This window comes from Raphanus sativus, chromosome 4, assembly GCF_000801105.2.
Source record: "Raphanus sativus cultivar WK10039 chromosome 4, ASM80110v3, whole genome shotgun sequence".
NCBI classification, from domain to species: Eukaryota; Viridiplantae; Streptophyta; class Magnoliopsida; order Brassicales; family Brassicaceae; genus Raphanus; species Raphanus sativus.
The window spans coordinates 1603250-1616900 of NC_079514.1; the positions used below are offsets into that span (position 1 = coordinate 1603250).

The 13651-nt window shown below is 34.3% G+C and overlaps 3 protein-coding genes across 4 annotated transcripts; 1 reads left to right on the plus strand and 2 right to left on the minus strand.

The window, feature by feature from the left end:
- Positions 1-342: 342 nt before the first annotated feature.
- On the plus strand, positions 343-1493 carry LOC130511590 (putative F-box/LRR-repeat protein At5g54820). Its single transcript, XM_057008767.1, has 3 exons — positions 343-864; positions 948-1121; positions 1200-1493. The coding sequence occupies exons 1-3, from the start codon at positions 343-345 to the stop codon at positions 1491-1493; spliced, it is 990 nt and encodes a 329-aa protein (XP_056864747.1).
- Positions 1494-8512: 7019 nt separating this feature from the next.
- On the minus strand, positions 8513-10509 carry LOC130511525 (cyclin-D3-1-like). 2 transcript variants are annotated; one of them, XM_057008606.1, is made up of 5 exons: positions 9654-10509; positions 9376-9577; positions 9167-9297; positions 8792-9078; positions 8513-8719 (listed from the first exon to the last, which is right to left on the minus strand). In XM_057008606.1, exons 1-4 carry the CDS (start codon positions 10134-10136, stop codon positions 8803-8805), a joined length of 1092 nt encoding a protein of 363 aa, XP_056864586.1. In that variant the 5' UTR covers positions 10137-10509; the 3' UTR covers positions 8513-8719; positions 8792-8802. The 2 variants fall into 2 exon arrangements, with proteins under 2 accessions (XP_056864586.1, XP_056864585.1); XM_057008605.1 differs by having other exon boundaries at positions 8513-9078.
- A 258-nt stretch (positions 10510-10767) lies between these two features.
- Positions 10768-13063, minus strand: LOC130511526 (elicitor-responsive protein 3-like). The gene is made up of 7 exons (XM_057008607.1): positions 12903-13063; positions 12700-12804; positions 12480-12606; positions 12307-12378; positions 11754-11799; positions 11333-11660; positions 10768-11052 (listed from the first exon to the last, which is right to left on the minus strand). Exons 1-7 carry the CDS (start codon positions 12946-12948, stop codon positions 11015-11017), a joined length of 762 nt encoding a protein of 253 aa, XP_056864587.1. The 5' UTR covers positions 12949-13063; the 3' UTR covers positions 10768-11014.
- Positions 13064-13651: the final 588 nt, after the last annotated feature.

Consider the following 13651-nt stretch of genomic DNA (forward strand, 5'->3'; position numbering starts at 1 on the left):
AATAGAAACAAAATTATTTAGTTTTAAATTAACATTTTGAAGTTTCTTACTAATAAAAGTTAATAATAATCATTTTCAGACCACTAGTCTGAACCTATAAATATATTTTTGTTCAAAACTCAAAGGTAATAGTAAATGAAAAAGGCAAAACAAAGGTAAAAGTGGTTAATTTCAAGAGTTAGTTAAAGCACTATAATCACAAAACCCAATATATATTGAAAGCTTTCAAAAGTATATAAATACATAACTCTCGATAGTGTTGAACTCATCGGTTTACTCATAGACACCATCTTCTCTCTTGTAGCTCCCCCTTTGTTTTCCTCTATTCATCACATTTTCATAATGGTTTCAAGAAGAAAATCTGACTTACTTTCAAGTTTACCTGATTGTCTTCTTGTTACAATCATATCTTTCTTGCCTTTCAAACAATCAGTCCAGACAAGTGTTCTTGACAAACGATGGAAGAATATTTGTCGTGAAACAACAAGCCTCGTATTCAAAGAATCTGAGTTTGTGAACTTATCTGCTGATACAGAAACCATAAAGTCTGAGAGAGCTTTGTTTGTTAGCACTATGCGTCAATGGATCTCTAGCTTTAATGGTCAAGTCATTGAAAATTTAGAATTTTATCTCTCTGAACCAGTGTCTTTCGAGAAAGAGATCATATCTCTAACCGAATTTGCAGCCTCAAAACAAATAAAAAATGTAGCTATTGATTTCTCAAGCCCAGCCTCAAGAAAAATCGAAGTTGTAGAGCATTTGGTCACGTTGATGCATTATCAAAATACAGAATTCGATATTACTCGTATCTTTTTCAATCTGACACATGTTAGGAACCTGACGATCTGTTCTTTTCTTATTCAGGTAGATTGGTCTCCTCTTACCTTTAAACGTTGTGTATGTGCAACATTTTTTTGTTTTGTTACTTATCATATTTTTTCAAGTAGATGATCCAAGACTGTGAAGATCCTATGGAATTGCATGATGCGATGGAAGCACGACATTTGGTGATGAAGACTAATCTGCATGCAAAGGAGTTCATAGGAATTACAATATTTCTCAATAGCTGTCCAGAACTGGAATCTCTCACGTTTGATATGGATACTACTGAACGTATCTTGGTAAGCTTTTATTTCCAGTATACATATAGGCATTATTATTTGGTAAAAAATGCTTGACGTTTTAATTGGATTTTGCAGAGAATTTCGTTTCCATTAGATCCGAAAACGTTTTGGCTCACCAACGGTACATATGAGTGTTTGGAAAGGACACTTAAGGTTGTCAAAGTAAAAAACTTTCGGGGCGGCTCCAACGAGTTACATGTGCTGAAGTACCTGATCCGAAGGGGACTCGTGATGGAACAGCTTGACCTTTATGAGGCAAAGGGATTGGACGAGGATCAAAAGAGGTTGGTAGTGACTGCAGCAGAGGAGGTTCAGAAGAATGTCGAGAATGGTTCAAAGCATTTAAGAATTACTCTGCACAAGGCTTGATTAAAGCATTTTAGAGATTTTCTAGTGAAAACTGGAAACTGATATTTGCTACTTATGCCTATAAGTTAATATTAAGGGTGGATATCTCAATGTTTTATTTGGATATAAAAAATTAGTTTGCTTGGTTCGAAGATTTAACTGTTGTAGTTTTAGTTTTGGTTTGGTTTTAATTTCAGAACATTACCTTAATTATCTTAATAGTATCAATTTGAACTTTTATAGTAAAAGTAAATTATATCACAATATTAATTAAGCAAATTATAGTAATTATATATATATATATATTAATTTGAACTTTTATAGTAAAAGTAAATTATATCACAATATTAATTAAGCAAATTATAGTAAATATATATATATATATATTGCTACAAGTAAATGTATATATACACACAAATATGCAACAAATTTTTGAATTCTCTAACTTTAACATATATTTCTAAGGTCATTGTATTATCATTTGCCAATAAATATAGTTTTTCATTCAGGTCAATCTCTTTCCAAGATTATCAATTCACATGTTCATCGTCATTTACATCTCAATATAGTTGTAAATATCTTTACACACTTCCTCGCTTGGTTTTCTCACTGTCATACAATACAAGTGAGCAGTTGTAGGTTGATCCTGAAGCATGCACTTACGACTAAGAAGTGATGAAGAAAGCAGAGTCCATGGGAGAAACGAGACTCTTAAAGAGATCCATCCAAAGGAGGATATTCACATACTCACGGTTTAATTCACAGGTGCAGTCAAAGCCTCTCAACTGGTACTGAATGCAAAAGACTTCCATAAGATAAGCTTAATGATATCGTCTCAGAGAACGCTGTAGTAGTTGATATCAGTTTGGTAAACTTGGTGCTCATTATGCGTGGAGTATAACAATGTTATTTGGTTATCATTCTTGATCTCTTTTGCACTCAATAGCACATAGAGAACTCTTCTTAGAACTTATTGTTCGAACCATGCATTTAGGACAGTAGTTCGGCTGTTGACTCACTTAGAGCCATTGCCTATATGGGCTTGGCTTCAAAGCCTGCAAAGTGAGAGGCTCAAGAAATGAGGGGCTTAACAAGAGATATGGTAGTGAATGTCCTCTTAACATTTATTTACTTATTTTGATATACAGTATACTACTATGTGGAAAGAGGGTAAAGCAAATAGTAGAGAGGAGATAAGAGATGATAGGTCAATCTTAAATGTGGAGCGGTAGAGAGAAGATACCCCCAAAATCTTTGTCTGAGAACAAGACATCGTTTTGTATTTGATTACTGATGAAACGTAAACCCCACTTCATTACTACTTAATTCAAAGAATCCAATACATTTAGATTACTATATAGTAACAAATTAAATTCTAAAAACAGAATACTACTGAAAAGTTATTCCATTGCTAGCTTACCTTTTATTTCTTGTTATATTGTTTTGTCAACTCTTTGAATTGATCTCGTCTCTTACCCACACCTTGGTAGAAGCAATTAACGACCCTCCCAATAATCATATTGACTCCATCACTTGGTAAAGTGGGTCTAAGAGTACATTCAAATTTTGTACTCGCTATTGTTTCTACTTTTGTAGATGCAGGCTTTGATTAAACCCTGCAAACATGTTACTTTGATCCTAGTTGGACCAGGCGGATTGAATATAAACATCTAACATTTGACTCTATTTGAAACGATACCATTTAGCTGGAAGAATACGGTTCAATAACATGAAAGATTTATTTTATATCTATACTTAATCTTGAATGTTTCAAAGAGTTATAAAGATATATTTTTACAAAGCTTAGAGTTTTATGCTTTACTTTTGGTTTATACAGAATAAAAATAAAATGATTCAATAAATATTTCAAGGACAAGTGTAGTGATGTTAGGTAAAAAAGAGGTTGAAATCTTACAACTCATGAAGAAAAACAAATGAAAGGATGCTGTGACTTTATTGAATATGTTGGCATAGTTTTGATCATTCGCTTCCTCTGTCAAAATCCGAACATTTACTTGTTCAAGTAATTCGTACGTATGCTCCAACCGCCAATTTCATAATATGCATTATACCTACATCTCTGTCTTCTTATTATTTATGAACCAAGAAAACAAACAACATTCTGAGTCATAGCGAATCATTTGTCCACGAATTTGGACAACATTTCATATCTCGTGAATTTCATATTTTTCCTCTAAAATTTTTGTACCATATGATGATTACCTTTCCTCCAATACGACAATATGAAGATCAAAATCCCAATATAAGATAGATATCAATTTTCAAAATACAGTTGATATACTAATGATATCTAGTAGATGAAAACCAATTGATAAATTAACATTCATATACGTACACTAAACTTTATGTATGGAAGTGAATATGAAAAAAAAAATTATAATAGTGACTACGAGAGTAGCTACATTCGAAATGTTCTATTTTCAAACAGAAAGTGTTCTGGAGATCCAATCGATAATAGCATGCAAGACAAATGAGAAAGTGTTTGGAGGAAAGTTTTGTATGTTTCTTGATGTTTCTTTGTGAAAACGTGAGACTAGATTTGGCTTCATATATGAGATCGTTATCAAAATTAAATTATATGGATACACAAGTACCACATTGGATACCAGTTCCAACATTGTTTTAGGTATCTTTATATCATCAAAATTTTCATTGAACATTCACTCTTTTGATAAAAAAAATATTAAAATAGACTCTCAATCTCCATTAATATTTATCGCTTCGGCGATTGATTGTTTACTGCCAGTTGAATTGAAGACGTACGTAATCGTGTAGTGTTATACCTTCATTAGGATATGGTATATATATTGAAAATTGTGTAAAAAGCTCAAAGTAAACATACCGAAACGTTAGGCAACTTGTATATCGTGTCATAATGATAAAATAGACGTATGATTATGCATGTATGTTATATGTATAAGAAAGCGTGGAGATGAAAGCATACAATAATGTGAATCACGAAATAGAACAAGGGTTTGGGACCTGCAGTCTGATTTGTTTGAAGGAGACGGGCCATAGCGACAGATTCTGCAATCGCAGCTCACACTACACCTCGTTTTCATTTTTGTATTCATTTGGTCCTACTTCATTAATTTATACCCTTGTATATATTTTACAATTTTCATTCTGCCATCAATATTGCTATAATTGCTCAATTAATTACTAATCATTAGGTCATAACATATATGCATCCCATTAATGTCTTGTGTTGCATGTTTAGCTTGTGTTTATTCTAGGTTTTTATTTAATAGTCGTCATTTAGGTTTATTATATCTTTCTATTTTTAATGTAGAATTCAACTGACTTGAGAACTAGCAAAACTTATCTAGTTTAGGTCGTGTATGCTTTGGAAGTTTAGCAAATTGTTATATATATTTTCACGTGTTATACCTAGAAAACTGATTGATAAGTTTTTGGATGGCTTATTTATCAGGTGATAAATACAGTGTTAGCATATATAAATATAGTTTTTGTTCTCGTAGAGATAGTACTGTTAACATATAGGTCATCAATAATTTATCAGCTATAGTTGAAGTATTTGGAACTAAAAGTCAGCTATAACTTAATTATGAATAACTTTTTTTTTTTGGTCAAAAATTATGAATAACTTTTTTTATCAACAATTTATCAATAACTACTAAAAGTCAAAAACACGAGAGTTATTTTCTAAACTGCAAACTGAAACTCCAGGCAGCCTGATACTGACATGTACAGTGTATGATACTATGGATCTAATAATCTAGTCCGTATCCATTTTCCAGAAAGAAATTACTAAACCATTTTGAAGCATATGATATCAAACCCCACAATTCTAATCCCATAGTTGTGAGACACTTCAAAAGTACATACGTATACGAGACAATATATTTTATATGTTTTTCTCATTTTTGAGCAGCGCTCGGGTTGGCCTAAAGAGAAAATCTCCAATATCTACTTGCCAAATATGGAGCAAGCCGAGCAGCAAGCAACCTTTAACCATTAACCAAACTGTGCTCTTAAAGCTACGTGCAAAATCAAGAAGAGGGAGTGAAATTTTGCGATATATAGTACGGCATGGGATGTTAAAACTATGCACTTAGTTTTTGTTTATTTGCATCGAACCTACGATCAGTGAATAAACTATTAGACTAAAAGCCTTTCCGTAATCCAACTCCACTATGATTTACCTAAATACTTAACTAATCAGAAAGTTTTATAAAACAGAAACAGAAACAAAATTGTTAATCATATGCAGTTCTATAACAATCCTTAATTAAAAAACAATCTTGTTATTATTGTCCCCACATAAACATTTATTCTCTTTTCCCTTCGAGTTACAATAAAAGAAAAAGAAGAATATGGAAGTCAAAAGAAGAAATATTTAAAATATAAAGGTCACAAAATTATAGAGAATGATAATATTATTGTATAATTATTGTTCTGTGGGGACACATTGACCTCTTTGCCCTTTCTTCATGTTGGGTGCAAGCTGTTTTGCTTTCCCTACTTCTTTTACCAATACACATATATTTTGGTTTATATTTTAGTAACTGGACCTTTTTCTTCAGCTAAACCATCGATTTTAACACTTGTTTTCAATAAAAGAATGAACTATTCACTGGAGAAGAATACTATTGAAGATAAAAACATAAAGAAGATAACAAATAATCATCTAACATCTTCTCTTCTGTTCGTTTTATTTTTGTTTCAGACACAAAATAATTAAAGTCAAGTCATTATATGGGTTCACGAGATGCGTATGGAACCAATGATATTGACAACATACCTTGAAGACGAGAAGACCAATAGAAGAGACAAAAAAAGACAGAAAACACATTCTCCATAAATAGTTATCTCACGAAGATTTTTTTGGTCTCCCATTTTGAAAACTTCCCGCTTCCCACATACATACACGATATACATCCTTTCTCACTGTTCATTCGTTTTGTAGCTACATGCACTGCCCCATATAATTCAAGATGTATATCTTAAACTTTTACTATTTTCCTTACTGCATGTGTTATATGGTTGAATATTAGGGACCGTAGCTTTTGTTTCAAACAATGCTAAATTGCTAGTGCTAAACGTATACGCCTTATAATTAAGATTGCATAAACGAGAGGAGTTCACATGTTTTGATGACGTGTGGCTGAGCGTCAAGAAACGACGCACTAACGCAATCCCCCCCCCCCCCTCTCCCAATAATGAAATGAATTGGAAAAACTAAATAAAAAATAAAGGAACAAAGAAAGAAAGGACAAAAGAAAATTCATGTCACACGTGAAAAAAGTAGAGATTTAACAATCTTATTTTGTTGGAAAAGTTCAAAGAGAAATAAAATTGGAAAAAGAAAAAAAAAGCGAAAAAGAAGTAGAGAAGATTTTACCACCTAAAGCTTGACGACAGTTGAAACAAAATATAATTTGAGTGGCAACAACGTATAATCATATATAGGCTTGTTCGTGATACAAAAGGAAACTATGATAGACGATTATTTTCATTTTGTCATGAAAACTAACTTGTATGACAATAAAACTACAGTTTATTCGAATACTTTTTTTATAACAAAGTATTTTTGTTTAACAAAGCAAAAGCTATATTTCATTGTGCCGTATATTGGTTTCTACTTTCTACAAATAATTTTGCTTATCGACATTCTTGTATGCGCAGAATAATGATGATGAAAGCTTACCATCTCAGGTGCTCAGAGTGGAAGCAGGTTGCTTTGGTTCTGGTGTAATTGCTGCACCAGATTTTGTCGTCCAACTCCACTCAACGATTTTAATAAGACTGGTTTGCTAATTTCTGAGTTACTGACCTCCAGATAAAAGAAACTTGTTTGCGAATTATTATTCACTTTATAATTTATCTCTTCAGCGGATTTCCGAGGACTATCTTACACTGTTACACAACTGCTGATTTTTATCTCTTTAAAGTATGAAATACATTATATGTCAATTTTTTTGTAATTGACATATATTGAAGCTGATTTAATTATTTTATAATCAGTTCAGAAAATGTGTTGGAGTAGTTCCAGTTCGTTGACAAAAAAAAAAGTTCCAGTTCAAAAAATGTCTTGGAGTAGTTGATACTCGCCTAGCAGAAGTAGAGCAGGTTTCAATTTGAAAAGACTTCTCGGAAAAATCTAAATCAATAAATCAATAGTACTGTTGCATTTTTTTTTGTCTTGATACTGTTGCATTTTCAATTTTTTGTTTTTTCTCCTCAATTTTGAAAACAGTTATATCTGAAGAGTAAAGACTGACCAAAAAGAATACTTGGCTCCTCTGAAGAAGTCAAAGCCTAAATGCTAAATCCTTGTTTTTGATCATAAACGCAACAGTCTCTGTTTCAAAAAAAAAACGCAACAATCTCTTTCCATATTAAACATTTTGACATCTCGTTTGTATAACTTGTCCTATATACACCATCCGGGACAAAAAAAATATTTTCTGCATTTATAAGAGTATACACTTTTCACATATATTAAAAATAATCAAAATAAAATTTATGTTTTATTAATTAAATCTATTTAATTAACACTATTCAAAGAAAATAAAATTATTTATTAGAATCATGTATTTGTTATTAGTATTAAATTTAAAGTAAATATAAACTATATCAAAAATTTTAAATGACACTCTTTAAAAAAAATATATATTAAAGTAACATTAGTCTTTTAAAAAAACAGTAAAGTAACATTTTTATGAAATTAAGAGTCCAGCAATCTCACTGTATCCAAAAAAAAAAACACTTCCATTTAGATTACACTTTACTCGGTTAATTTCTTATTTTAACACCGCTATTTTCAAACTTCCAAACTATCTTCCTACAGTATTCTCCATCTTAATAATACTTAATTTGCTATTTATATAGTTTTTCTTGATCGTAGTGTATATATCTCAACCCTATGCATGCAAAGTTGCAAACTCTATCCTAATCGTATTTATAATCTACAATACAAGTGACTATAAAATGTCCAGATTGTTAAACACATTAAAATATAAAACCACCGGAGATTAAGGCCCAAAGATTGCAAAAGCCTCAAAATTTACGCAAAAGACTTTTTATTATTACTATCCTCTTCCATCGCATCCCATGCAGTCAAATGTCACGAATGCCCCCTTCAGACACGCCGTATCACGCCATAGCAAGTAAGGGCATTCGAGACATTTCGTATTCGCAATAACGGGAAGCTTAATACTACTAGGATCGTTCTCAAGTTTTTTTTTAAAAAAACGTAAATTAAACGTAGTGCTAGGGGTGGAGTGTAAACTCTAGTCTAAATGGAAATTTATGTTTGATCAAAAAAAAAAAAAAAACGTAGTGGCTAGGAGGACAGATGCAGAATCGGTTTCTCCGTCTTCGTCGTCTTCTTCTTCAACGGAGGCTCTTGTTGCTGCTGCTGCAGCGGGGACGAACTCGCTGACCACGAATCATTCGAGCTTTCGTCGCTATTGAAATAGTTTGAATCGATCACGCAGCTTGGGCTGCTGCTCAACGACGACGACGAGTCGCGATTCTTGCGTTTGCGGCGAGATTGGGTTTCGATCTGTAAACCCAATGGTAATTGGAGGATGAGACTGTAGCAAGCTTCCACCTTTTCCTGTTAATAATGCACGATAACTGTTCGTGAAAATGCCAGAGTGAAAAACAGAGTATTTATTACTAGTTAAAAGGATTAGAAGCTAAACCTTGGTTATGTTTAGGGCACCGAGGAGGTTGGTTCGGTGTAAAAGAGGGTCAAAGTGCTCGACTTGATCTATAATTCGCATCATGGTAGCTGCGGCAACAACTGATGGGAGGTAGCCGACAAATCTAGAATCTACAAAAAAGAAAAAACACACGAGAATGTAAGATTTTACTCAGTAGATGATGGGGTTTCTTTTGTCGTTTTACGAACCGGAGATTACAGAGAGGATGAGACGGTGACATCTGTTGAGGAAATCCCAGTGAGAGTTGTTTTTAAGACCCAGTCTCCTGATGATGTGGTCTAGAAACGAAAGTGGAGTAATGAGATGCATCTTCCATTGGAGTGTAGAGAGAATCAGCAGCTCCATTCTCTGTATGGTCTTTGCCTCGAACACATACTTTGTCTCCTCCACCTACAAAAAAACAGAGAGATTGAGAACAGAACAAAAAAAAAAGAGAGAGACTTTAAGGGAAATGATCATTATTTACTTGGAAGTCTAGAAGAAGAGGGACGTGGGTTTCTTCGACTTTAGCAGCTAGAGAGAGGCAAGCAACGGAAACGAGCTGAAGCATCCATGGTTTGTCTCTCTGTAAGCTGTTGTAGCTGCTACAGATGAAGTTGTCTAGGTACGTTATGGCTAAAACAGCAGTCAAAGTAGAGAAACCATAATGAGCGTTGACTCTCAGAATCCAAGCCACGGCTTCTTTACGATCCGTGGCGAGATAAACATCATCGAGACAGCTGCGTCTCTGTTCTTCTTCTTTGCAGAAGAGAGTGACCAGATCTTCGTCTTCCCAGAACAAATCTTGCTGCAGAAGGACTAATGGAGAAGTAGAGGAAAAGGAAGAGTTTTCTTCAACTGCTTCTTCTACTTCTTCGTCTTCCCATTTCTCTTCTTCGCAGTAGAGAGCATCAAGAAGAAACGAAGTGCTCTGTTCTTCTCTGCTTTCTTCCTCCTTACGAACGGCCATTGTGGATAAACTCAAGAATGAGAAGAAAAATCTTCTATATCGTTGGTTATTAGGGAAGGCTCAGAGCATTACATAGAAGATACGATGAAAGAGAGAAAATCTCTCGGAGAAAGACTCATCTTCCTCTCTATGGAAATGTGCAGAGATTAGCTGTAGCAGGGAGCTACAAAAGAGAGACTAGTGAGAGAGAGAGAAAGAGGAGAAAAGCTGGAAGTGAGAGGGAGAGCGAGTAGGAGGAGATTGATTTATGAGTTTTCACGTTTGTCTTTTACTCCACAATTTTTTCTTTCTTAAATCAAAATAATGTGAAGTTTCTTTTTTTTTTTTCATTTTCTTATGTGTAATTTTTCTTTTTGCTGTTTCCCGCTTTACCCTTTTACTCAGTGGAGTAGAGATCGAGAAACCAAAGTGCAGTAAACTCTGTCGGCTAATATACTAGATTCTACAATTTTATTGCCGATTGTCAACAATGTTTTGTTAAAGACTAGAACATCGGGCTGTATAGACATTGACCAAATATATTATATACTAATGACTGAGCAGTTCGATGATTAGCCGCTGTGAACACGTATAGTTCCGAATCTTAAAGAGTCAAAGACAGAACATAAACCAGCTCTTAAGAAATTGTAACTACACACACCACAATATGTCTTTTAAGTTATAATTAGATTTTTCTGCAACATAATCTGCAAGCTGGCTTGATGTTGAACATATCCAAACTTCCTAATGAGTCTCACTGACCATCGCATAAAACTAACCATTAAGCTAACAAGATCACACAGAAGATAAAAGAAAGAACAAAAAAAAAATCGTCATCAAGTTCTAGGAATAGCATCATAGTATTAGCATCTTCTCGTCAAATTTTAAATGCCGGAGCTTTAGTACGGAGGGGGTGGGTATTGTCCTGGATATGGACCTGCAGAACAAGAAGAAAACAATATCAACCACCACTGAGTATCGTTAGAAATCTTTTCTACAAATGATTAGAGGAAACACAGCCAAAATCACATATATCAAGTGTTACAAAACTAGTTTTATGCAAATTGAAAACACTCAAATGCATCAAAGGGGGGTTTTTCCATTCCAAATGAAAAAGGTTTGAAATTGGTTTTACTTGGAAAATGATCAGCATCTAGTCATAAATGCAGGAACAAGCAATCAAAGCTTAGAACAGAAGTGAAATAGCATTTACGTACCTTGCGGGTAATAAGCTGATGGTTGAGGAGGGTATGGAGGAGGAGGGTAAGCCGAAGGACCTGGAGGGTACGCCGAAGGACCGGGAGGGTAAGCTGAAGGACCGGGAGGGTAAGCAGTTGAGGGAGGAGGAGGATACGCAGATGGCTGAGGAGGATAAGCTGAAGCTGGTGGGTAAGCCGATTGCGGCTGAGAGTATTGTACTTGTGGGTACATAGATGGTCCAGAGTATGGTGGTGATGAATATGGAGATGGAGCAGGCGGTGCTGAGTATTGAGGTACTTGAGGGGCATACGGTGGTGCTGATGGCGCAGACCCGTAATTTTGTTTCTGCATACAAGTAAACAGATAACATCTTTTAGTCTCTTGACAATAAATGAAAACTTTTAACTCAATGTTGCTAATTAAGTCTTGAATTACTACCTTTGCGCCTGCATAATGCAGAATTAGTCTTACTTCTCCCGCAAATCTGCAAGACGGAAATATAATGAATTTTAAGAAGAATTTATAGTCAAATAATTATTTTTTTACAAGGAGCAATCGCTGAGGACAAGCTACCAAAATTTTTGCATCTTAGTGTAACAACTTTTTGGAATAAGATAACGAAAGTTCCAATCAGTAACAAACACATAGCCGCCAAGGTTAAAAAACAGAAATTGCAGCGTTTATAATGGGGCTTCAATACTCTTTTTAGGCAACCTAGCAACAGATATATCTCAATAGGTGCTCCCATCTCATGAGTGTTCCAATCAGTAAACATAACCACTCTTATCAGTGAACAAAACCATTGTTCCATGTCAAGATTCAAGAATATAAATAAAAGCAAGAAGAAAGCACAGGGCACACGTCTGCAGTAACCAACTAAGGAAACTATATATCAAAGCACTGTATGCAGCTACAAAACTATCTAATAAAAGAGACAATAGATACTCAATGCAAAAAGGGACAAAAACTAGTGAAACACCAAAGTTGTTACCTGCCAGTTTTGGACTGGAGAGTCCAGGTACAGTCGTCGTATCCCTGAGAAAGAACCTTCTGCAACTGAATCCTAATCACAACAAACAAACAAACAAACACACCAAAAGAGACTCAATACCAAATCCAAATCGAGTAATTGTAAATCACAAACACACGAAAACTAAAACATACGTAGCATTGCCAATGAAGTCATCAGTGGAGAGAGTATTGCTGTTCCAAACAGCAACTTTAAGATCCCTAAGTCCTTCAAGCAAAGTGAACATAAACTTCTCTTGAAACACTGCGTTCTTCCCACCATCTGAAAACCAAAATCAAATCAAAAATTAGTAAAACTTTGAGAAATAGCAAAAAAAAAAAAAAAAAAAACTAAAATTGGTCCATAGATCTGAACCTGTGCAGGTTCGTGTACGGTGTCTAGTGCCGCTGTACTCGAGGACAACGTACGGATCTTGCCTTGAGAACCATTCCGTGTCTTTCAGTTTCTGGCACCCAACCACTGAAAAAAAAATCAACAAAAGAAGACAAAAACTACTTTAAATTCAGGAGGGGGAGGGGGAGGAGAATTGAATCGAAGAAAAAGGCACTAAAACTAACCAGTGACCTCGAGGACCTGGCCTTGAATTCCCGCCATCGTCGACATGAATTGGATCGAAGAAAACTTGCTTGCTAGGGTTTGAAATAGTTTTTGAGAAAGAAAAAAAGTAACGAAGATGAATAATGAGCTGAATCAAGAGACGGTCCGTGCTTTGAATACAGACTTTTAAGTTGTTTCGCAGAAGTTGCTTTCAAAGCGCGTATGGGTAAGGCGGTGACCCTTAATTGTATAATTTACTTTAATACTCTCTCTCTTTCCAAATTTTTTTTTAATTTTAACATTTTTAATATTTTTTCCTTAATACTAATTACAAATACATTAATTTTATAAATAATTTCATTTATCTGAAATATTATTAATTAAATATATATAATTAATAAAAATTTAAATGCATTTCAACTAATTTTATAGTATGTAATAAAAGCGTTAAAGTAACATTCTTTATGAAACTGTCATTTACGACACCAGTTGAAACCCTCTCTACGCATCCGTTCTAAAGACTAAAGAGAGCATTCCTAGAAACATCGTTCCTGCTCTCAAGCGCATCAAAGTCCAACTCTGCATCCATCCATCTATAAGACCATAAAACGTGTGTACATGTCAAGAAGAATGCTTACCACCACAGCGTAAAGATTCATATTAAGCCGCACTTACACAGAATCCGTGAAGTTTGAAGTTGGTGACCAAAACATATGGAAGTAGTTCGAACTCTGTTTGATCGTTGTGTTTGGTGGTTATAAGATAAGAG